This window comes from Peromyscus leucopus, chromosome 1 (assembly GCF_004664715.2).
Source record: "Peromyscus leucopus breed LL Stock chromosome 1, UCI_PerLeu_2.1, whole genome shotgun sequence".
Taxonomy (NCBI): Eukaryota; Metazoa; Chordata; class Mammalia; order Rodentia; family Cricetidae; genus Peromyscus; species Peromyscus leucopus.
In genome coordinates, this window is record NC_051063.1 from 160,396,092 (window position 1) to 160,422,077 (window position 25,986).

At 47.1% G+C, this 25,986-nt stretch overlaps 1 protein-coding gene across 4 annotated transcripts in view; it reads right to left on the reverse strand.

Moving 5' to 3' along the window:
* The window catches only part of Cep89 (centrosomal protein 89), a 62,198-nt gene that overhangs the window by 35,874 nt on the left and 338 nt on the right, over window positions 1-25,986 (reverse strand). For 2 of the 4 annotated variants that reach the window (XM_028877767.2, XM_028877770.2), the window contains exons 2-9: window positions 23,078-23,184; window positions 17,388-17,546; window positions 14,077-14,257; window positions 12,013-12,124; window positions 8,584-8,612; window positions 6,330-6,372; window positions 4,315-4,533; window positions 3,834-3,976 (exon numbers count right to left, since the gene is read on the reverse strand). In XM_028877767.2, coding sequence (XP_028733600.1) covers window positions 3,834-3,976; window positions 4,315-4,533; window positions 6,330-6,372; window positions 8,584-8,612; window positions 12,013-12,124; window positions 14,077-14,257; window positions 17,388-17,546; window positions 23,078-23,184 — 993 coding nt within the window. The remainder of the gene's footprint in view (window positions 1-3,833; window positions 3,977-4,314; window positions 4,534-6,329; window positions 6,373-8,583; window positions 8,613-12,012; window positions 12,125-14,076; window positions 14,258-17,387; window positions 17,547-23,077; window positions 23,185-25,986) is intronic. The other 2 variants (XM_028877768.2, XM_028877769.2) reach the window with 2 other exon arrangements.

Sequence of the window (25,986 nt, forward strand, 5' to 3'; positions counted from 1 at the left end):
AGGAAAGATTACTATTATGCAAAACAAAAGAAATCAGCCACAAAAGGCCGCCCACGATGCAATCGCACTTCTATGAACTGCTCAAAACAGGCGAATCTGCAGAGTTAGAACGTAACCAGGACAGATGTGGGGCACACCTCACCTCTGTGAGTCTGAGGCCAGCCTGGACAGATGTGGGGCACGCCTCACCTCTGTGAGTCTGAGGCCAGCCTGGACAGATGTGGGGCACGCCTCACCTCTGTGAGTCTGAGGCCAGCCTAGACAGATGTGGGGCACGCATCATCTCTGTGAGTCTGAGGCCAGCCTGGACAGATGTGGGGCACACCTTATCTCTGTGAGTCTGAGGCCAGCCTGGACAGATGTGGGGCACACCTTATCTCTGTGAGTCTGAGGCCAGCCTGGACAGATGTGGGGCATGCCTCATCTCTGTGAGTCTGAGGCCAGCCTGGTCTATGGTGAGGTCTAAGAAAGCCAGGGCTATGCAGAGATATCCTGTCTCAATAAACAAACAAAATAAGAAAGTAAACCAATAGTTTCCAGGGGCTGCTGTAGAGGAAGTGCATGCTGGGAAAACAGGGGAGACTTGACGGGCATGAAATGTCGCGATGGGTGTGAGTGTTCTAGCACTGATTATAGTAGCTGTGCAAGTCTGGACACACTAACTCCATCAACTGTACACATGAAATGCAGGATTCAGTAAGGGAGGTGTGAACACCTGCAGTCCCAACACTCCGGAGGTGGAGGCAGGATGATCAGGAGTTCAAGGCCAGCCTGGGCTACGTGAGACCCTGTCACATAAAAACAAAGTCATTAATGAATGAATGAATGAATTAATTAATTAATTAATTAATTAATTTAATGGGTGTTAATCAGACAGTCTCAAATCAAATGCTGCAAAATACTAATTTTAAAAAGATGTCTTTTGGGGCTGGAGAGATGGCTCAGGGGTTAAGAACACTGGCTGTTCTTCCAGAGGTCCTGAGTTCAATTCCCAGCACCCACATGGTTGCTCACAACCATCTGTAATGAGATCTGGTGCCCTCTTCTGGACTGCAGGTACATAGGCAGACAGAACACTGTATACATAATAAATAAATAAATCTTTAAAAAAAAACAAAAAAAAAGATGTCCTTTAAGGTTACCATCAAGTAAAGTTCATGAAATACTCAATAGCTTCAAAATCAATAAATACATCTAATCTCAAGCATTTTTGTCTAAGGGATACTCAACCTGTATGTCATAGCTATATTAAAAGAGAGATAGAGAGAGAGAGAGAGAGAGCTCAATATCCCTAATCATCAGGGAAATGCAAATCAAAACAACTCTGAGATACCACCTTACGCCTGTCAGAATGGCTAAGATCAAAAACACTGAAGACACCTTATGCTGGAGAGGATGTGGAACTAGGGGAACTCTCCTCCACTGCTGGTGGGAATGCAAGCTTGTACAACCACTTTGGAAATCAATATGGCGCTTTCTTAGAAAATTGGGAATCAATCTCTCCCAAGATCCAGCTATACCACTCTTGGGTATATACCCAAGGAATGCTCAATCATACCACAAGGGCACTTGCTCAGCTATGTTCATATCAGCATTGTTTGTAATAGCCAGAACCTGGAAACAACCTAGATGTCCTTCAACTGAAGAATGGATATATAAAATGTGGTACATATACACAATGGAGTACTACTCAGCAGAGAAAAACAATGACATCATGAGGTTTGTAGGCAAATGGATGGATCTAGAAAAAAATCATCCTGAGTGAGGTAACCCAGACTCAGAAAGACAAACATGGTATGTACTCACTCATAGGAGGATACTAGATATAAAACAAAGATGACTAGACTGCTACTCACAATTCCAGGGAGGCTACCTAGAAAACAGGACCCCAAGAAGGACACGAGGATCGCCCAATGACGGAGAAATGGATGAGATCTACATGAACAGCCTGGAGTGAGTGGGGGTAATGAAGGGCGAGGGTTGAGGGAAAGAGAGCTTGGGGGAGCGGGAGATCCCAGCTGGATCAAGAACAGAGAGGGAGAACAAGGAATAGGAGACCATGGTAAATGAAGACCACATGAGAATAGGAAGAAGCAAAGTGCTAGAGAGGCCCACAGAAATCCACAAAGATACCTCCAGAATAGACTGCAAGCAATGGTCGAGAGACAGCCCGAACTGACCTACTCTGGTGATAGGATGGCCAAACACCCTAACTGTCGTGCTAGAAACCCCATCCAATGACTGAGGGACAAATAGCCAAATGAATGGAGACACATGAACAATGAACCAATGGCTGAGGGGCCCCCAACTGGATCAGGCCCTCTGAATAGGTGAGACAGTTGATTAGCTTGATCTGTTTGGGAGGCATTCAGTCTCAGTGCATGAGTTGGCTGTTTGAAACCTGGGGCTTATGCAGGGATACTTGGCTCAGCCTAGGAAGAGGGGACTGGACCTGCCTGGACTGAGTCTACCAAGTTGATCTCAATCCTCGGGGGAGTCTTTGCCCTGGAGGAGATGGGAATGGGGGGTTTGGCTTGGAGGGGAGGTGCGGGAGGGGGGGAGAACAAGAGAATCCATGGCTGATATGTAGAATTAAATTATATTGTAAAATAAAATAAAATAAAAACAAAAAAAAGAGTTAAAAGAAAGTCAGGGGTTGGGGGTGTAGTGGTGTACAGTGCTTATCTAGAATGTACGAGGCCTTGAGTTCATCTCCAGTACATTTAAAGACAAAAACAAAAATCTCCAGAGTCCTACAGGCAGGACTCGCAGAAACCCTCATGAGGGGAGAATGCTGTGTCTGTGTCTGTGTCTGCCCTCACAGACACAGCTAGAGACAGTCAGTGATGTGTTCTGGGTCCTGAACGTCTGCACCTTCCCCACCCCATGTCCCGGGGCTCTCTAAGAGCAGAGGCCAGGCCTCCTGGCTTAGCTTAGATTCTAGGAGCTTATTCAGCAAGTCTATGGACTTGGGCCCTGGGCTCACTGGAGTAAAATCCATCGACTTTCTGGAACAGTGGTAACTCTGAGGAAAGGGGCTGACAATGGAGCAGCTGACACGAACTTTAACCCTTTACTTTACACGTTCCGGCACTGCCCATGTTCCATAGCTCTTTACTGCCTCCATTATGGGTTAGGCTGAAGGAGGTGGAATGGCCCTGTACTTTGGTTCCTTCTGTGATTTGAGTCTGAAATGCTGCCACAGCCCAGGCTCGAGGACTTGGTTGCTGGCTAATGGAGCTATCTGTGGAGGCTGCAGAGCTGCAGGAGGTGGGGCCCAGCGATAAGATATAGGGCCATGGACAGGCCTGCTACCAGTCTGGCTCTTAGCTCCTGATCTGCAGAGATGTAACAAGTCAGAGCAGATAAGGAACATATAAGCTGAAGCATTTAAAAGTCAGTCAGAAAGAAATACAGGTGGCCACATCAATCACACATTTCCATTTGCACAGAGGAAAGAGAGTTTTTGAAAGAAAGATGGAGAAAAGCTTTTTTGGAAACTTTTATAGCTAATGCATTGGAGCTCGGGGTGGTGCTGTGGAGGGGACCGGGAAACAGTGGCAGTGCAGCCGAGTGGGAGAGAGGGTAGGCACTCTCAAGTGAGGTGGTTTTTTTTTTTTCCCAAGACAGGATTTATCTTTGTAACAGCACTGGCTATCCTAGAACTCACTCTGTAGACCAGGGTAGCCTCAAACTCACAGAGATCCACCTGTCTGTCACCCAAATGCAGGGATTAAAGGCATGAGCTACCAAGAACCCCTTGAGAACCAGAAATCAATTCAACAGTAAAGGCTAAAGACAAACAAACTGTTTCTTCATGTTGGAAACATTACCTCTTCCTCAGATAAATGCCTGAATTTTGTTTGGTAGCGGCTGAGTTCTACATTCAGATGATGGACAATCATCTTCAACCCCCTGTTTTCATCCAGCAGGTCTTGGCTTTGCTTCCTTAGGCAAAGTAATTCGGGTGTGGCTACTGAAAAACATTGACTTCATATTACACAACAATCAAGCGTTATCAAAGTCACCCAGGTTTTATATAAGCTAGTGGTTGATCTTTTTGTTCCTTTGCAGTGAATTGTACATAAATATATATAATGTCTATACATATAATTTATATAAATAAGCTATGACATTTAATAAAAATGATACGATAAAAAGCAAAATTCAATAAGCATAAGGGTATTAATGAAGGATCTTAAATATTACAACATAAATATCACCACACATCGACATACAACAGGAAGTAGATTCTCAAAGTGAAAAGTGAATAAAGCCCCGACTGTCCCTTAGCGGTAACACCGCGGGGCGCACCTTCCTGAGGGGGTGCCTTTTCTGCCTCCTTCAGCCTCCGGCTGTCTTTCCCCGCTCTCCTAAGCTGCAGCTGTAACTCCCTCATTGCTTGTCTCATGGCGCTCAGTTCCAGGCTGAGGGACTGGTTTGCAGCGTGGAGATGCACGGTTTCTTCTTTTAACTCCTCAAACTTTTCTTTGGTCATTTCTGTATATCTTTGATGTACTCTACCGGCTACATCTAGAGGGTACAGAAGAAAAGCAGACGTAACGACCAAAGTGACCACTGTGTATCAACACTCCACACTTCATTCCAAAAGCCGTGGAAGCAACTAGTTCACATTAGGCCCGGGGCGTGTCCCTGGTGTCTGAAAAGTCTGGGTACCCAGGGGAAGGAAGGGGGGGCAGGGCCAGAGGAGGCAGGGAGGAGCTTCTACCTGCAGGCTTAGCACCCTTTTGCCTACCAGGTAACCCTTCTGGACAGTGACTTAGTAACCGACTAGCCCCCACCAATTCAAATGCTAATGACCCTTTCAGATAGCCTCTGAGCCCAAAGCAGAGCTTTCCTGGCCCTGCTACTTAACTCTGGCCTCTCCTTAAAACCTAGCTTTGTGTCAGGACCCTGAGGCTGGGCTTGTGTTTTGGGGGTAGTCACTGGAAGTCTTTGTCCCTCTTCTTAAAGTGGCCATACTGAATAAATCTTTTTCTTCTTTTTCCTATGAATTTGGCTCTTTTTAATTTTATTATTATTGTGTATACAAGATGTGTGTATGTCAGGTGTGGATACATGTGTGATAGTGTGCATGTGGAGGTCTGAGGAGCCTACTCAGAACCTCTTGCTGAAAATCAGTGTGCTCTACACCCTAAGTTCAGATAGGCTGTACAATGGACAGAGAGCCTGTGCTGTACCCGTTTCGAGAAACCCCCAGAGACCACCAAGGAGCCGTTTCCGATGCAAGCACATATGGGTCCTTTCATTCAGGTTCAACCTGGGCCACCGCACGGCAGATGGAAGGAAATGTGGCGGTGGCTACGAGCCCAGTTGTGGAGAGTTTTTATAGGGAAAACCACAAGCCAGGAATTACAAGCTTGGGATTGGGCAGAAGGGATATGGGGCAAGGTGACTTTTCTAAACTATTGGTCTACACTTTGAGTACAAAACCACACTTGAAACCACTGGGTTAGACTTTTGGTGGGGAACCACAACCCGCTCTCTAAACAGGATTATCTGGATCTTGCTAAACTTTACTGCCCTGTATCTATTCAAGTTGTCATGGCCCATTCCTGAGATTCTTCCTGGAACTGAATACAGCAGGTGCTCTGAGATGGCCCTTTCCCTAAGATGGAGCCTGTAAAGTCAAGTCCAGACCTTCACACAGGCACCAGCACTCTCTCAGAACACAGAACCAAAATCCCCAAGAAAGAGCAAAAATGAAGTCAATCCAAGTAAAAGACAAAATAATACTTCCAGATGAGTGACGGGAGACATTACAGCCCCACATTACAAATCCCCTCTGAAAGCCACCGCTGCTTTCCACCCGTACAGGAGGTCAGCCTCAAAGGGCAGCGGGCCTCCAGCTGAGCCCTCGTTTCTATGTACCAGCATCCAGGCCTCCAGCACACTCCACAGCGTCACCTCCCACACCAGGACTCAACACATCCCACAGGCCCACCCTCACCCAGGCCTGAGCTCCCCCACAGGCCCACCCTCACCAGGCCTGAGCTCGCCCACAGGCCCACCCTCACCCAGGCCTGAGCTCTCCCACAGGCCCACCCTCACCAGGCCTGAGCTCCCCCACAGGCCCACCCTCACCCAGGCCTGAGCTCTCCCACAGGCCCACCCTCACCAGGCCTGAGCTCCCCCACAGGCCCACCCTCACTCACTAACACTCAATGACTAACATCTTCCTCAAACCTAATCACAGGGGCAGATGCCAGAGCTTTCACGAGGAGTTGTAAACTCCTCAGATGAGACTATCCTAGGTACTCTGCAAACACTAAGCATGCCCAGTGTAGTGAACTCCAAAAAGCCAGTACCTGGAGAGGGAGGAGGTTTTCCACGTAATGGCACTTTCTCATCCTACGGAAGAAAAGGCAGAGTGTGAGAAAGTGTGAGCATCTCCCACAGGCACTGAGTGAGGCCTGTGGGTGGAGGGTGAAGCTTCCTCTTCCCTTGGCTCCCGAGGGTCTCTCTTTAGCCCCCACTGTTTTCTTACAACCGAAGAGCATACCCAGGGGCCGCCCCTCCTGGTGGGCTCTCGCTGTCTTGTGTCTTTGCCTAGGTGCTCAGTGACTCTATCTTCACTTTGTATATGAAGCACATGACATACTGTGAGTACTGGAACCTAAAGAGGACCCACTGACTCTAAAGCGGGGCTCTAACTGCTGAGAAAAAAACATCACGCACACCTCTCACTCTGGAAACTTAGAAGTAAGAGCAGGCTGGGAGCTGCCATTGGCTTTCCCACTATGTATAGATATAGTGCTGAGACTTCAGTTCCTGCTGAAAATGAGAGTGTAACTCTTCGGAGAATCATAGAGTAAGCTTTTGTTTTGTTTTCTGAGACAGGATCTGTGTTGTAGCCTGTGACCCATGAACTCATGATCCTCCTGCTGGGATGAATCCCAGCTGCTGGGGTTACAGCTAGGACCCACCACATCTGGTGAAAACTGTTTAACGTCTACATTCCTAAATCTAGAGACTTGAGCATGGACTTATTTCTGTTTCCAACTTGGTTATTAAACTGGCCACCATTCGAGGAATCACGGAAGCGACTTCTTGCTTCTCCTAACTTGTCTCCATGACTGAACTTGGGAAGAGGGGCAGTCCCTCCTGCTTTAAGAGTATCAGGTGAGGGCCAGGTGTCAGGTCCAAAGGAAGGTCACCTCCCCTCTACCAGGAGTCAGAAGGGACAAATGGTTATCTATGGTGCCTATTAGTATACCAAAGCACATGCCCGCAGCAGGCTCCTCAGTACCACAAGTACCTAGCTCTTCTCACCTCTTTCCTACCTTAAACTTCCTCCCGCTCAGGGGCTTCCCTCCCCACAACTACTCAGCTCTCCTTATAACCCCGCTATCTCAGCTGTGCCCGGTCTTGGTCTCACACTCAGTCTCTCACTCTCTTGGTCCTCTCTTTGTCTTCATCTCTCAGTCTCCCCACGTCTCTCTCCCTCTCTCCTCTCATGGCCAAGTCCAGTCTGCTGGTCATGTCTAGTCTACTACTTACTCTCTCTGCTCTGGTCTCTACCAGATGCCTCTGGCTGTTCTCTCCCTCCTAGCTACAATAAAAACCTTCCCTTTAACTACACCATGAAGCAGTCATGTTTATACAATAGGGATGTAGCTAACCCATAATGCACTTGCCTAGCAAGCACAGGGTACCTAGTACCTCAAAATATTAGTGTGCACAAGTGTGTGCGTGCGCGTGCATACGTGTGTATGTGTACATGTGCGTGCGTGTGTGCGTGCGTGCGTGTGCGTGTGTGTGTGTGTGTGTGTGTGTGTGTGTGTGTGTGTGTGTGAATTGATGTTAAAATGGAGCCCCCACAGATACTAATAGGCACCCTACAGAGACACTGTCTACTCAAGTCCCGAGCAGCATCTTGGGGCCAGGATTTCACCTGGGAAGTGAGTTTACGTCCAAGTGGGTGTGACCACATACCTGCTACCCACCCCCTTCCCTGCCTCCAACCTGGGAATGAGAGAGCCTGGCTGCAGGCTTGTGTTTTCAGCTCCTCCCCTATCCTTATACGGATATAAAAAGGGGACCCCACTTTTGCTATGTGGGCTCTGATTCCTCACTTTGGAAATGTTGGCATGCTGTCTGTCTCTTGTACTTAGGTCTGAACTCTCCTTGGAGCTCTGATGTCCCTGTCTGTCTGTCTGTGCATGGCAATAACAATTCTAATAAACTCCCCAGTAGTCCATCTCAGTGTCCCTCTTGAGTCACCCCCCTCTAAAACCTCACCACGGAGGGGGTGAATCAATGAATCATGCGGCAGGAAAGAGTTCTTATGAGAAGATCTTTCACATAAGCATGTTATTATGATGAAGTAAAAGGTCATACATCAGGATTATGTAGGATCCTGATATCACGTATGTATGTATTATTAAGTTGGTTTCTATTCAAGGATACAAAGGAAACTGAAGATGTACAAATCAGGAAATGGAATCACAGTACAGAGTCAGGGACAGAAGTCACATGGCTTAAAAAGAAAGAAAGAAATCAAAGACAAATGATAGCGCCAAGTCAGATTTTTAAAATAGGGATTCTTGAAAACAAGCTTACCTCTAGATTCAGAACAGAGTATTTACCATCTGGTTTAAAAAGAAAAAGTGGAAAGTTTTAAAAGCATAAGAAATTTGACACACTAGAAGAACATACTCATGAACTCGGAGACTTACCTTGTCCCCAACCATAGAAAGAACAGGATCCCCACAAGGCCGTGGCAAGCTTGACCTTGACTGGGCCATCTCTCTGCCCTGCTCATTCCAGAGTCTCTGTGGTGGCTTCCCTGGTCCCAGAACTGCAGCCCTGAGCCTCCCACACTATGATCTTCCCTACCTCCCTAGTCACGCTTCTCCTGCCGGCCAAGACAGCCGACCCGACTCCATCCTGCCCCCCATGGTTACAGGAGCACACAAATTAAGTCCTAAAAGAGCAAGCTGCCTCAGAGATATAGGAGGAAAACAGATTTGGCAGGACCTCCTCGTTGTGTGGTAACTGAGGTACCCTAGGAAGAGGGACGGCCTCCACTCCACTTTGCTGACAGTTTCTCTAGTGGCAAGCTGGAAACCTATGCTGCTTCTAACGTCCCACCATTGATCTGAAGAGTATAAATACGTTACTGAACAGCATACTCTGAAAAACAGGAAACAACAAAAATCCAACCCTTTACAGGGTTCAAAAAAATCAACTAAGAAGCTTAATGCCGAGCCAGGCGGTGGTGGCGCACGCCTTTAATCCCAGCACTCGGGAGGCAGAGGCAGGCGGATCTCTGTGAGTTCGAGGCCAGCCTGGTCTCCAAAGCGAGTTCCAGGAAAGGCGCAAAGCTACACAGAGAAACCCTGCCCCAAAAAACAAAAAAAAAAAAAAGAAGAAGAAGAAGAAGCTTAATGCCTATATCATTTTAAATCTACTTTCCAACTCAATAAAATCCCTAGTAGCTGAACCATCACCACTAATCTGAACAGTTCAGTTCTGTTGTTTTTAAGAAGGGGTCTCACAAAGCCCAGGCTGACTCTGAACACTCTACTGAGCCAAGGCTGACCTTGAATTCCTGTCCTGCCTCCACCTCTCAAATGCTGGGATTCCAGGTGTGTGCCACCACACACACGCAGCTCTAACCCAGGGCTTTGCAAATCCTAGGCAGGCACTCCACCAGCTGAGCTGCATCCCAGCTCATCAGCAATGGTTTTGAACCAGTTGCGTTCAGCCAGATATCATGGGACAGCCTAGACCACTTACATGCATCTGGCACATGGTGACAGCCAGCTCTGTGTCTGAGTGCAGCTTTGTTTCCCGGCGACTTTCTCTACCTGGCAGGTGCCACCATCCTCCTTTGCTGGTCTTTGTGTCCCTGTGTTACCTGCCCTGACACTCTGGACACCTCCTCTACAACCTGAACATGAGGGGATGAGCCCATGGATGCCCCATGGGAGTGTTGAATTTGCTTATTATTACATTTATATGTGTGTGTGTGTGTGTGTGTGTACACTCTTGAATCCTCAAGCAAGTGCCTTTAACCACTGAGCTATCTTGCTGACTCCTAAATACATTTTTGATGAGCAAATAGCTAAAGAACTATAAGAAGTTTTGTTTTGTTTTTTGGTTTAGTGCTGGGGAGGGACCCCAGGGTCTGTTGTGAACCCACAGCAACGTCTATAGTTGGGGACATTTCTCAGTTGGTCTTGATTTGGTGTCCTACAGTGCTGCCTCAGATCTCACTACCTTTCCCAGTTAAAGCTGTGGGATTAGAGCTAGAAGGTGAGATGCCAGTGGTTCCAGATGCTGGGGAGAGGGAGGGGGCATTTACTTTCTGCCTTACTGCACGCTCAGATGAACATGTTAAAGAGCTTGCAGGGCAATGCCTGTACTTCCCTGGAGAGAATAACGATCTGTTTGTCCTTAGGCATCAACTGTTCAGAAAAAGAATGGGATGAGTAATTAAAACCTGCAATTTCCTTCATCTCAAGTTCACTGGGGTACCAAGGTCTTCATCTCAGGTTCACTGGGGTACCAAGGTCTTCATCTCAGGTTCACTGGGGTGCCAGTGTCTTACATATGGAGTCACCTGGCTCTGCAGATGGGTTTGCTTCCTTGTGTCTATCTCAGGAAAGCCCCAGCTGTGGTTGTTCCGTCAGGGCCAGAGCGACTCTATGCAGCCAGCCTGGACTTGACCCCGCCCTCCTGCCTCACCTCCACAGTTGGCCGCTCTCTTCTAACTTAATGCTTCTCGGGTAGACCTCATTTCTCTTCTTTATATGGAGGGGCGGTGCCAGGAGCTCAACAAAGAGTTTCCTAGCTGGTGTCATGTTATGCTGAGGTCTACCCCAATCTTCACAAGAGAAAATTCACACATGAACACATCCTTGCTGTCAAAATTCCAAACAAATCAAAACCCCCTGATGACCCTGACTCCTGAGGCTGTTCCTCAACAGTGTGATGGTTAATACTGGCAACCCGACAGTGTCCAAAATCGCCCAGGAGACAAACCTCCAGGTATGCGAGAGGGTTTCTACACTGGGCTGAGGCAGGAAGATCCATCCTAAATGTGGGGGGCACCATTGCACGGACTGGGGTCCTAGACTGACTGAAAGGAGGAAGCACGCTGAATACCAGCACCCATCTTGCTCTTCCTGACTTAGCTGCACATCCCTGCTGCCTCGGCTTCCCCACCGTGATGGAGTGTACCCTCAAACCATGAGTCCGACAAACTCTTCCTCCGTAAGTTGTTTTGGAACCATAGCAGGGGTGGCCACAGAGCCAAAGAGAGCAGGAGGGGCTGCGACACCTCGAGAGAAGGGACGGTGCCCCTGAGAGACATTCGGGCAACAGTGAAGCAGGGCATTGTGTTGTCCGCATTGGACAGTTACCACGGAGTGGACAGAAAGCAGGGGCCAATGCGACAGTCCACCCTACAGTAACGTAGAAGACATGCAGACTGAGCAGAGGACACGTACACAGCTTGTCCACACGGCGGAAACAACCCAGGAGCCCAGACAAAGCTCCTGTTGGCTACCCACTGCTTGGCAGGCCCTGTCTCCCTGTCCTCTTAGGGATCTCAAAATTGCTTATCATTGCCATAATGGGCTGAACTCTCACTGTGCCAAATAAAATCTATCAAAAAAGTCGATGTGCATTTACAGAATTATGCCAGCAACATCCATACATTCATGCATCCAACAAGCCCTTCACTGAGGACCCACTGGGGCCAGGTCCTGCAGCTAGCATGGTGACGGGGAGCAGAGGGAAAGGCACATATACACAGTCACAGCCTGAGCTGGGCGTCCTCTGGCCCAGGCGAACAAAGCAGACAAGGGCTCTAAGTTAACATCTAATATGGTCAAGGCAACCTCACATCCGGGCAATCGCTCACTTGTGGTGAGCTGAATTGCAAGTGCTTTTCTAGTTAGTATCACAGAGCCACAGTACAGAGGTGTGATGGCACCAGAATTGGCAACCAAAAAATGCTCTTGTGTTTAATTCTTTCCTTACCTTTCTGTTGAGCGTGCTGTGGTGTGAGGGAGGAGGAAGAGGAGGAAGAGTGTGAAAGCCCATCCTGCTCAGAAACATCATCTTCTCTCACCATCTTCTGTGACAACGGTCCCTTTTGGTTAAGAGAGTGGAAGAAGCACATGGTCCATGTTAGCTATATATCCTCCTAACAGTTTAACTGTCCTGTTATAACGCCCTCACACCTGCCATGTCAGGGCTGCCCACTGAAAAGGCCTGGACATGCCAGGGCAGGAAGAAACCACAGACTCTTGTGAAAAGCCTGGCAAAAAGTTGACAGAAGATATGTGCTGGGGGATGTCTTTCTATATGCTGTGAATATCTGTTGCTATGATTGGTTAATAAAGAAGCTGCTCTGGTCTATGGCGAGTCAGGTTATAGTCAGGGAGGAAATCCATGAGAGAGACAGGAAGAAGAAAGGCAAAGGCAGAGTCTAGAGAGACCCCAGCACAGCCAGGAGAAACAAGATGTAAAAATACTGGTAAGCCACAGCCACGGGGCAACTTATAGATAAACAGACATGGGTTACAATATAAGATCTAGCTAGCAAGAAGCCTGCTAGAGACCATACAGTTTGTAAATAATATAAGCCTCTGTGTGTTTACTTGGGGCCAAGGGGCTGCTAGATGTGGGTGGGAAAGATTCGTCCTGACTAAAGGGCCAGGCAGGACCAAAGAAACTTCCAGCTACATCCAGTGCAAAGATGTGGTAGCAAGAATTTCCACCAAAAACCTGAGAAAGCCTTAAAAAAAGAAAAAAAAAAAATCTAAAACAGAGTTAAAAATAGCTTCCTAAATGTGTTTCTCAGGTAAGCCGTGAGCTACACCATAGCGGGTTCATTGAGCACAGGCTTGAGCTACAGCATGGCGGATCCCCTCCGAGGTACACAGAGATTTCTCCAAGCCGTGCATGGCTCTGAGTGGTGGAACGCACTGCTTCTTGGAGGCATGGACCCACTGCTTCCCAGAGTTGGCGGTGAGCAGGGCTCCCAGAGCTGACTGTAAATGTACCACCGCCATGGTGGGAAGCTAAGGGGGCGCAGTCAGCAGTCATGGCTGCGGCTTTCGCCCTAGCCACTCAGCTTAGCAGTTTAAAATCTCTCACGGTCAGAGAAGGATTACAGATTCACAATAAGACAGATTCTGACGGAAAAAACTCTAAACTGTTTACAGTGTGTGTAAAAATGTATATATAGAGAGAAAAAGGAATATATGCAGTTATATAAAAAATAGTTTTAAAAAATAAAGTCTTTAAAGAGACAGTAAAAGTAATATAAAAAATAAGTGACATAAAGATGGAAATCACACAGAGAGTCTGGATTATACTGTCTTTGGGATTTTTTTTTTTTAAGATTTATTTATTTATTATGTATACAGCATGTATTACTGCAGGCCAGAAGAGGGCCCCAGACCTCATTACAGATGGTTGTGAACCACCATGTGGTTGCTGGGAATTGAACTCAGGAACTCTGGAAGAGCAGCCAGTGATCTTAACCTCTGAGCCATCTCTCCAGCCCTGTCTTTGGGATTTTTAACTGCAGAAAGACATTTGATTACAAAGGCTGCTGAGTTAAACCAATATGTATATTTTAAAGGTATCTTTACTTCAAAATTTGTGTCTAAGGATATGCTGCTTTGGAAAAGAGGTTCTGCTTTTGTTTCCACAGAAGATGAGAACTTATGCTTCCAGGCTAAGATGGTTTGACCACTGAAGACCCTCTGAAAGGTCTCCGATGACACCATGGCCCAGATGATCCAACATCCAGAACAGCTTCAAGACAATTGGCTCAGACAATGCAGCCTCACAGACTACTCCAGTCAGGACTTGGCCATAATTCTTAATTTTCTCAGGATTCCTATATGATTGCAGCACCCCTAACCAGCAGGAAGTAGTATATTGTTTATTTTTATTTAAAGGGGCGGGACAATGGAAGACAAAGGGGCGGGACAATGGAAGTGATAGAAAGCAGCACAGAGCATTCTCACGTGTCTTGGGCAGTTTAACATAGGAGACATGGGGGAAGCAGTTTGGGAACACGGATGTCACCTGATTCCTGTGAGGCACAGCATAGGCAGCATCTCTGCCACCTCCCATATCCTTCCAGGTGCTGGACTCTGACTCCCTGTAGCTGGTTGACACCTGCGTTTCAGCATCCCCGTCCTCCCTGTAGCCTAAAGTCTCGAAGGGCGGTAAGGAAGTTCTTCCCGGCTCATTCTGCCAGCTTTGCCTGTGTTAGGCCATTAACAAGTAAGACAAGCAAACAAGAGGTTTAGCACCTGACACTGATACTAAGCCCACTTATTCTTATTTATTTTGACACAAGATCTCACTACACAGCCCAGGCTAGCCCTAACCCCTAATCTCCTGCCTCAGTTTCCCAAGTGCGGGATTACTGACACACATCACTCCACCAAGCTGTTACACACATCTTAAATGCACTGTCTCCAAGTCTGTGCCAAAGAAGCATTTCAACTATAAAATACATGGAGGCTGAATGATGATGACAGGTCTGTTCTCCCTGCTCTCTCCCTCTAAGTATTTCTTTCTTTTCTTTTTTTTCAAGAATGGTTTCTCTGTGTAATGGCCCTGGCCATCCTCGAACTCACTTTGTAGACCAGGCTGGCTGCGAACTCGGAGATCCACCTGCCTCTGCCTCCTAAGCACTGGGATTAAAGGCGTGCGCCACCACACCTGGCTACTAAGTATTTCTTTATACTTGTTTTCATACTCATACTCTATACATATACAACTCATCTTGCTATTAGTATTTTTAAAAAGATTTTATTTGTATGTGTGTACACACATGCATGCATATCAGTGTGAGTGCAGGTGCCAGCAGAGGCCAGAAGAGGGTGCTGGCTTCCCCTAGAGCTGTAGTTAAAGGAGGTTGTGAATAGCCTAACATGAGTGCTGGGAACTGAACCTGGGTCTGTTGGAATATAACCAACTCTCCTAACCTCTGAGCCATCTCTCCACATCTGCTATTAGTAAAGCTTTATTTATTTATTTGTTTAAGTATTTAATTTTACTATTTTTACTTTAGCTGCATGTTTATGTATGAGTGTCTGTGTGTAGGTGTATGGTTATGAGTGCAGGTGCCCATGGAGGCTAGAGTCATCAGATCCCCCTGGTTCTGAAATGCCTAATGTGGGTGCTGGGAACCAAACTCAAGAGCACATGCTACATGCCATATTCTTAACTGCTAAGCCACCTCCTCCTGCCCTTGCTTGCTTTGTTTGTTTGTTTGTTTGTATGAGACAGGGTCTCACAAGTAGCCTTAGCTGGCTTGGAAGGTGCTATGTAGAACAGTCTGGCCTGCCTCTGCCTCTTGTGTGTTGGTATTAAAGGCATGTGCCATCACATCCAGTAACTAGTAAGATCTAATAGTCAACATTTTGAATAGTAAATTAGGCATAGCTTAGTGGTCATGTGCATGTTTGGCATGCATGAGTCATTGTACACACACACACACACACACACACACACACACACACAATAATGGAGGTATGTCAGTGTGCTGGGAATTCCTCTTCCTTAGGTGGTTTTATTTCCCTCTGATTTTCTTGTTGTAAATAACCCTGTAATGCACCTTGTACACTTAACCTCTTCCGTCCCAAGGATTAGTTCTAGAAAGCAAACCATGATATGGTACATTGCTGTACCTGATGCAAAAAAAATAATGTAACAAATCACTTCCTGAACCCAAAACTATGTAAGTAGCAGTTTTCTTATCCACACAATTTAAATATCTCCGTGTGTGTGCGTGTGCGTGCGTGCGTGCGTGCATGTGTGTGTGTGTGTGTGTGTGTGTGTGTGTGTGCCTGTGTGTTTCTTACGGAAGCTGAATAATTTTCCATAATTCACCTCAGTCACCATTCTTCTGCTGTCAATTGTCTCTTCCTATTTTATCTGTTTCTAGTGGTCCAATTTGAAACAAGCTTTATCTACTAAAATTAAAACCCTGTTTTCAGCCAGGAGGTGTAGCACACACCTTTAATCCCAGCACTTGGGAGGCAGAGGCAGGTGGATCTCTGAGTTCAAGGCCAGCCTGGTCTACAGAGAAGAGTTCCAAGACATTCAGGGCAACACAGAAAAACCCTGTTTCAAAAAACAAAACAAACCAGTTTTCATGTTTACTATAAATATTTACCCTGTTCTATTAATTTTGTTTTGATTATGTACATTTTTTTAACATATGGATGATTAAAAGAAAAACATTTTTGGCCGGGGCATAGCTGGGTGTAGACCTTTGCCTAGCATGGAGAAGGACCCAGGACTGATCCCCCAGAGCTGCAAAGTAATAACTTCTGTGGTTTTGATTTTGTTTTGAAACAGGATATCACATAGCCCAAGGTAGCCTGAAATTTACTATATAGCTAAGAATGGCCTTGAATTCCTGATATTTCAACTCCCATCTCAAAAATGCTAAGATTACAGATGTGGACCACAGTTCCCAGTCCCTTCCCGCAACCCTGAGCATCCCACCCCACCCTAATTTTACCTTCTAAATTCCTAGCTTAGAAGTACATGCAGTCGACCAGGCATTCAAGCTCATGGTCTTACATTTGTGAATATCTAGAACAATCCTTTCATCACATAGGGACCGACTGTGGTGTATGATCTGGGAAGGACTCAAAGCTGATCTGCTTTCAAATACAGTTAGTGGATGTACTGAAGTCCTTCCTTCTCCCTGATCTAGGTCAGGGCCGCCTCACATTCGCAAGCACCACCACTACTGACCTGAGTAGCCACTCACTGCTCTCACTGCTTTAGCATCTGCTTTAGAATACAGCAGGGCTAGCCCAGCCCTCACCTGGACTAGCATTTTTGCATTCTTCCTTTGCTAATATTATATCCTTTTTCTTTCCAGTGAACTTTATGATCATTTCCATATTTTTAGTTCAATTCAGCCAAAGTGTAACTGTTAGAAGAAAAACTAGCTATATTCAAAATGGAATCAAGATTTCCTTTTGATACTGGTCCAGCTGTGTTGTCTAGGTCAGGCCATGATCTCCCAGGTTCAAGTGATCCTCCTGACCCAACTTCTACAGCAGTTGAGACTATAGCCACTGTGACTGAAGAGTCTAGATTGAAATGTAAAGTCCCATGGCACACCGCTGTAATTCTAGCTGCCTGGGAAGCTAAAGTATGGGAAATATAGTCTGAGGCCATCCTGGTCTAGACAGGAAGACCTTGTCTCAAAAAATTACAAGAACAATTAATGTCCTGTTGGTGCCTCCTGGGCACAAGTGATGACACCCTGGTGACTATGATCAACACGTGGCCCCATACAGAGTGGCCTTGCTGAATGGCCCTCTACTACACGAGAGGATGCACAGCTGTCACCATGTCCCTACCGAGGCCTCAGCTCTGAGGTGGTGGCATAGGGCTCGATGAAGCTGTCCTTTTCAACGCAGGAGGCGTCACTCTCGGACTGGGATCTCTGGCGAGGCTGGGGAATGGCCACTGTCTGTCCAGTCAACGTGGTCGCCAGGATGACTGCAGCCAGAGCAGACCTAGGAACAGAAACATCCACAGAGCCACTGAGCAATGGACATTCAAGATGCAGGCTGAAGTGACCAGGTCAACCCAGTGCAGCTAATGATTAGCTGCGGACAGCTCACTCACGTCCACAATAGCCCACTGGAATCCCCTTCTAATTTTTGCATTGACTGAATCAAATTTATGCAGTCCATTCTCAGAGCAATTAAATGATTTGTAAAGACTTTATCTAGTCAATAAGATATGGCAACACCAGCTTGTCAATCCACATAGTCAGATATGCAAAGCCTACATTCAAATAGTTTTCTCATTAAAATGAAAGATCTGAATGAAATAAAGGAAATAAAGGAGGACTTATGCCAGGTGAGGTGGTATACATCTTTGATCCCAGAACTTGGGAGGCAGAGGCAAGTGGATCTTTGTGAGTTGGGGGCCAGTCTGGTCTACACAGCAAGTTCTAGATAAGCCTGGGCTATATAGTGAGACCCTGACTTTAAAAATATATATAGGGCAGGGTGGTGGTGGTGCACGCCTTTAATCCCAGCACTTGGGAGGCAGAGCCAGGTGGATCTCTCTGAGTTTGAGGCTAGCCTGGTCTACAGAGCAAGCACCAGGACAAGCACCAAAACTACACAGAGAAACCTTGTCTTGAAAAACCAATATATATATATAAACATATACATAAACACATACACACACACGACTTGTAATGATGAAAAGACCCATCAATAAAAACATCCATCCATATTTCCAGTACTAGCTGGCCAGCCAGCCTAGCCAAAAAGGCGAGCTTCTAATTCCATGAGAGACCTGTCTCAGCTCAGTAAGATGGAGAACAAAGACCTTCTGTCCCACCCCCTAACCTTGCAGTGGGAGGGGCAGGGCTGCTTGGAGGTGATGACCAACGTCAAGCATTAGCTGCGCCTACACAACGAAGCTTCCACACACACAAGACCAGTGTGTGAGGCACCGGCTTCCATCAGCAGCACTAATTTCCCCCAAAATGAGTGGAATGTGTGGGGACTTGTGGAAGGTGAAGGGCACCTCTAGGTGCTGACCACACATACATCTCATCTCCACAGAGACAGAAACACCTCACCCTCTGGATCATTTCGGATGCCTAGTTGTGTCCTTTAAAGTCTCCTTTATAAAGCGAGGCATGGTGACACACGCTTGTCATCTCAGCACTTGGGAGACTTGAAAGAGGAGGGTCACACGTCTGGAACTGGTCTGAGCTACCCTACCTCAAAGCAGATCAAAATAAAGAGTAAAAAAGCCTCCAAAATAAACCAATAAACACACACAAACTCAAGTCCTCCAAAGAAGCCGCATCAGTGCAGAAGGCCCTGCAGGCTGACAGGCGACAGCCTGTGTGACTTGAGAGATGGATTGCTGCAAGATCAAAAGCTGAGGTGACCTCACAGCCATTTACTACCAACCTCTCATCTGGCCTAATCTCCTTGTGCCTTGGGTAAAACTCTTGGAACATGTTGTTGAACTTAAGAGACCAGTTGATTCCAGGAACCCGAAGAAAGCTGTGATCCACCCTCCCAAACCCACAGACAGTCCATGCTCTGCTGTATCCTGCCTCCCCGATGTCACAACCACTGTGTTTGGTAAATGCACTGATCTGTGACTTACTTTTGCTCTCTGACTTACAGAAAGAAGTTAGTTAGCCTCCTCCACACTGAAGCACGCCATTCAAGGTAACCAGAATCCATATTTCAGTACCACACTCACTCACAGTTAGCTCAGAACCTGGATCCTGTTCCCAGGCCAAGGCCATTCATTTCTAGCGCAGGACAAACTACCTCTTATTCCAAGGGCTGTGTTTCACATCTTTCCCTAGGATCTGTGAGCCACTCTATCAAATCCAACAGAAAGACAGGGTTGTGAGCACACTGGCTTACTTTCAGGTCAGAACCCAGGCAAAACCACCTGGGCCTGTGTCTGAAGTTGGGGGCTGGGCAGTGGTGGGGGGATCTGACACAATCTTTAGGTGGATAGTCTTAGAACTTAATTGGGTTAGAGAAGACCCTGCCGTTGCCCACTGAAGAATTAATTGTCTACTTGCAGGAGGGAAGAAATCCAGAGTGATGTGTTGATTACTGCTGGGTGAGAACCCAGGAGGAGCTGAATGGCTTTTCCCTGTAACCTCAGAACTACACCCATTAAATGTCCAGAAATTTAAAGACGAATAAGACAACCCTTACACTCGGCCTTTCAGCACAGACCTAGCAGAATGGCTGCCATGATGAAGAATGGCAAGGAGGGCCGTTCTGCCACCCACCAAGGGGGGATAGCAGCAACCCCCACAAGCACATCCCCAAAACTGTCTCTTCAAAGAGACCAGAAACGCACAAGGCTAGTTGAACAAGGGCTAGCTTGCCTCTGACTGTACAGAAGTGTGCTGGAGACGAGTCACCCAACAGGCCCTAGAGCTTAGCTACTTGTGGATGTTCACCACCTTCAAAAATCTGCAGTCAGTGTGGATGAAAACTACTCTACTACACCATCGAGATCCACACTCCCAAGCAGACCGGCCAAACCGGACGCTGCTGAGGGCAGAAAGAAAGTGGCACTCAGCCGTGGGACACCAACAACTGTGGTGAGTCATTCGGCAATCACGTCAAAATAAGAGCTTTTAAGAGGCTGAGAGATGACCTAGTGGTTAAGACCACAGGTTGCCTTTCCAGGGGACCCAGGTTTGGTGGCTCACAACCATCCATAACTCCAGTTCCAGGGTACCTAACACCCTCTTCTGACCTCCGAGGGCATGAGCAGGCATGTGATACATAACATACATGCAAGCAAAAACATTCATACATATAAAACAAACCTTTAAAAGTTTTAAAAGTAGTAATAAAGATTTTTTTAATCAAAGTCTTACTATGTAGCGTAGGCTAGCCTAGAACTAACATCAATTCCCCTGCATCAGCCTCCTGAGTGGTGAAATTACAAGTATATTCGACCAGCCCCCCCCCTACTACCTTTAACTACGAGTATGTAGGTTCACCTGTGTGGGAGTATATGTAGTGAGTGCAGATGCCCAAGAGGGCCAGAAATGTTAGAGCTGGAGTTATAGGCAATTGTGAGCTGCTCCTTGTAGTGAGAGGAACTGAACTCTGGTACTATGCAAAAGTAGTGCATGTTCTTAATGGCTAAGCCATCTCTACAGGCCCACCAGGTCATTCTTGAAAAAGACTTGTGGGGCTGGAGAGATGGCTCAGTGGTTAAGAGCACTGACTGCTCTTCCAGAGGTCCTGAGTTCAATTCCCAACACCCACATGGTGGCTCACAACCATCTGTGATGAGATCTGGTGCCCTCTTCTGGCCTGCAGGGACACATGCAGGCAGAATACTGTCTACATAATAAATAAATAAATCTTTTTTAAAAAAAAGAAAAAGAAAAAGAAAAAGACTTTTGGGCTGGAGAGATGGCTCAGTGGTTAAGAGCATGTACTACTCTTTCAGAGGACGTGGGTTCAATTCCCAGCCCCCACACAGCAGTTCCCAACTGTCTATAACTCCAGTTCCAGAGGATCCAACACTCTCACACAGATGTATACACAGGCAAAACATCAATACATATCAAAAAAAAAAAAAAAAATGGAAGAAAGGAAAAAAAAAGGACTTTCTAGAGAGCCCACAACGTGCTTCCCAGAAGCAACTTTCTCTTTGTTTTGCTGACATGGAATGGAAAGCTAACCCTCTAGGCACTGACCAGAGGCATAAACACTGAAGTCTCAATGATACAACACAAACACTGATGAGCTGGACAGACCACCTTTGTACCAGTGGGTGGGGCTACTGCCCTGACCTTCAAAGCCTGATCGACACCTGAACCTCACAGGTGACCCAAAATAGAGAGGAGCACAGGGCCCTCCCACAGGTTACGGACAGAGTGAAGGAGACATTGCTCGTTCAGCGCTCACTAGACTACTTGATCACTAACAATGGCTCTCCATGTTACATGCTGCAGGCAAAATCAAACACTACAACACCACAGAGACTTTTCCTGCTCCGGGGTTAGGGATAGAATCCAGGGGCTAGCTCGTGTCTGCTGGGCAAATGCTGATTAGCAAGCCGTATCTCCAGCCCTTCAGAGTTTATGTACTGATCAAATGCATGGAATATATCAGTACCAAAGAAGACCAAATAGAAAGTGGCACCCTGGAGTGGAATTAGTTCTTACTAAGAGCGAATAACCGAATCAGTGTATCTTATGGGTGAAAACAGACTGGCTGTGGACTCCAAAGGCGGCTCAGTGCTCAAAGAGCACACGCTGCTCTTGCAGAGGATCTGAATTGGCTTCCAGCACCTATGTGGGGTGGTTCACAACTACATGTAACACCAGCTCCAGGGGGCCCCGTGTCCTCTTCTGGATTCCAAGAGTACCCACATCCAAGTACACACACACACACACACACACACACACACACACACACAGAGGCACAGGCAATACACATAATTTAAAAATAATTTTTTTCTTTTGATTTTTTTTTTTTTTTTGAGACAGGGTTTCTTTGTGTGGCTTTGTCTGTCCTAGATCTTACTTTGTAGACCAGGCTAGCCTCGAACTCACAGAGATCCACCTGCTTCTGCCTCCCTGAGTGCTGGGATTAAAGGTATATGCCACCACCGCCTGTCTAAAAATAAAATTTTAAAAACAGCAACAATGAAAAAAAAAAAAAACAGACTAGCTAGGCATGGTGGCTCACACTTATAAACTTACTCTTAGGAGGCTGGGGCAGGAGGACTGCTTTGAATGCAAGGCCAGCCTGGGCTACAAAGTAAGACGCTATTAAAACAAACAAATAAAACAAAACAAAACAAAAAAAAAAAACAAGTCTAAAGTTTTCCAGTGTCTAAAATCTTGGCAGATATACGCAGTGGTCCCAGGAATGTGAAGAGAGTCGGCTCCCTGGTACACAAAGCACTGGGGGGGTGAGGACCATCAGTTCCTGGCAGGGAATATGTTCCTTCCTTTTAACACAAAGTAGTTCTTTTAAAAGGTAGAATTATAGCCCGGCAGTAGGGGCACACGCCTTTAATCCCAGGACTCAGAAGGCAGAAGCAAGTGGATCTCTGTGAGTTTGAGGCCAGTCTGGTCCTCAGAGAGAGAGTTCCAGGACAGCCAGGGGTAAGCAAAGAAACCCTGTCTCAAAAATCCAAAAAAAAAAAAAAAAAAAAGAGAGAGAGAGAGAGAGGCAGAAGGTTCTCCTTGAAGTACTATTAACATGCATGGACAAACGGCTGAGATGCGGAGTACATGTTTACAGGCACAAGGCCCTGGCCTCCATTCCCTCAGAGGAAGAATGGAGAAGAAGGAAGGACTAACTTAGACTCGGAGCTTTCTATTTAATAAGCACAGACTGCATCCAATCAAGAAATCTTAGACCCTACACTGCAGGAGACAGACCCCAAGTAAGTCCACCATTCCTCAGAGAAGCTGGATTAAGTCTATCACGGGGCAGTGGTAAATATCGCAAAGGATCTGATTCTAGCCCTTCTTCTTGACGGTGCTGCTGAGCTTGAGACCTACCTGGGTCTCTCTGGAGACGGGTTGGGGCTCCGGGGAGGAGGTGTGCGTGGCACAGCTGGCTTCGGAGCAATGCTGGCTGCTGGGAGGAAGCCATGGATGATGTGATTCTGCACAATGAAACACAAGGCAGGTCACTGGGAGGAGGAAATCACCTGGGTCTGGTCCCAGCATCACCTCCCAAGCTGAGGCCACACCAGGGATCCAGTCCTGTCAGGAGTCCCCCCCTCCCGTTGTTCCCATTTGTCAAGGAAAGCGCATGCACTCCAGGGCACGCCATCACGCTGCCCACGGAGGCAGTCCTCTCACTTTCTTCCTTATGGCAGCCTTCCTGACCGATTTCAGCTTTCCTGACGGAGTTAACCACTGGTGCATTATGAGCACACCTTCGGGTGTCTCTGATATCTAGAGGGGATTAACAGAGCTGGGACACCCTACCCTAAACATGAAGAGAGCCAACTCATGGGACAGGGGGCTCAGACCAGAGAAAAAGGAGAACCTAAGCCGCGCACTGGCATCTTCCTCCCTTGCCCCTGGTCTGCCTGTGAGATGGAGTGAGCACTCTCTCCACACTCCTGCCCCACCTTCCCCACTAGGATGGGCACATCCCCTCGGAACCATGAACCAAAGCAAACCTCTGCTCCCACAAGTTGCTTCTCGACAGGTCACAGCCTCCAAGAAGTCGTGACTACAATGACCATTACCTTCCAGGCTTCCACCACACAGCACCGCCCCAGTGAAGTCACCCAGGCCTTCCCACCCCTGAGCAACAGGTGCCTCCCTTGTGGTTCTCAGCTCTGGAACTGAGCATACTGACGCATTCTGAGAGGAGCCTGACTCCAGGTGGATTGTCTCCAAGATGCACAGTAGGAAAACGAGCCCCTACATATGACAAAAGTCAGAGGGAACCCCACTCCACTTTAGGTGACTGGGGGCGGGGGTGTCTTTCAAGTTTCTGAGCCCTGTCCAATCTTTGTTTTCTGAGCACCAGCTACTCACTCACACCTACCAGAGGCAGGCTGCCATGACAGCAAAGAAGATGCCCTGACTTCATCGTCCAGGGCACAGAGTGGAAAAACACCCACACTGTTGTTACAGAACACAAAATTATGAGAACTGGCAAGGGACAGGAAAATCAAAATGGCCCAGGAAGAACGGGGTTTTTTGTTTTGACTTTCTTTTTGAGATGTATTTATTTTATTTATTTATTTTTTAAATTTATTTATTTATTATGTATAGAGTGCACATATCCCTGCAGGCCAGAAGAGGGTACCAGATCTCATTGCAGACGGTTGTGAGCCACCATATGGTTGCTGGGAATTGAACTCAGGACCTTTGGAAGAGCAAGCAGTGCTCTTAACCTCTGAGCCATCTCTCCAGCCCCGAGATGTATTTATTTTAAGTGTATGAATGTTATGTCTGCATATGTCTGTACACCACATGCATGCCTGGGCCTGTGGAGGTCAGAAGAGGACATCAGATCCCCTAGAAATGGCACTTCGGATGGCTGTGAGCCACCATGTGGGTGCTGGAAGTCGAGGCCAGGTCCTCTGCAAAAGCAACAAGTGCTGTTAACCACAGGGTCGTCTCTCCAGCCCTTCTTCGGGGGTTTCCTTGGGGAAAACGCCACAGAGGCATCACATGGTCTCCACTGCCTCTGCACTGGAGAGGGGACAAGATGAACAAGGGAAGTGACAAAGCAAAGCCGGACAGAAGGGCTGGGTGGGTCACTTAAAGTTATTTCTGGGGGCTGGAGAAATGGCCCAGAGGACCTGAGTGCAGTTCCCAGCACCAACATCGGGTGACTCACAACTGCCTGTGACTGCGGCTCCAGGGCAGCCGATGCCTCTGGCTTCCACAGGCACTCACACTCAAGCGCACACACTCACACTTAAGACACTTACACATAATTAAAAATACATCTTTTTGGGCTGGAGAGATGGCTCAGAGGTTAAGAGCACCGACTGCTCTTCCAGAGGTCCTGAGTTCAATTCCCAGTACCCACATGGTGGCTCACAACCACCTGTAATGAGACCTGGCAGCTTTTCTGTATACATAATAAATCTTTAAAAAAATACATCTTTTTTAAAGGTTATTGCAATGAGGTTGGAGCTCAGTGACAGAATGTTTGCCTGGTCCAAAGGGGCCTGGGATAGTTGCTTTTTCCCCCTCCCTTGAGACAGGGTCTCACTGTGTAGCTTTGACTAGTCTAGAACTCACCACATAGACCAGGCTGGTCTTGGACTCAGAGGACTGCCTACCCCTGCCTCCAGAGTGCTGGGATTAAAGGTGTGTGCTATATTATTCCTGGTCTAAAAGGCCCTGAAATGGATTCCTAGCACCACAAAATCAAGTTGGCATGATTAACAAATAGTGGTGAGAGGAAAGGGTGTGTGTGTCCATGGATTGATTGCTGGAGTCAAGATCCTAGAAAAATGAGTAAGAAGTCACGTGTGATGGTGTAAAACTGTAACCTCAGCATTCAGGGGGCAGAGGCCAGAGGACTGTGGCAAGTTTCCAGGGCTACATAATTAAGACCCTGTTTCAAAACCAAAACCAAACAGAACAAGAAATATAAAACAGCAAGGGATCAGAGAATGAGCCTTAACAAGATCTTAAGAAGGAACAGAAAATGCCAGTGTGTCTGGTGAGTGAGTGTGTGGTGGGGTCGGGGACGGGATCTAATGGCAGTGGCGTGATCGGATCTGCGGTTTTAAAAGTCCCCGTCATTGCTCTGTAGACAGCAAATCTCAGGAACCTCGGGGGTGAAAACAGGGAACCTAGGAAACAGCTGAATACGAAGCAGTCCAGGTAGAGGCCGAGGACGGGGTGGGCACGGCCTAAGGGTAAGACTCGGTGGGCAGAGGCGATGGACCTGCTAAGGCGAGTACGTGGTGCGGGGTGCAGGGAGG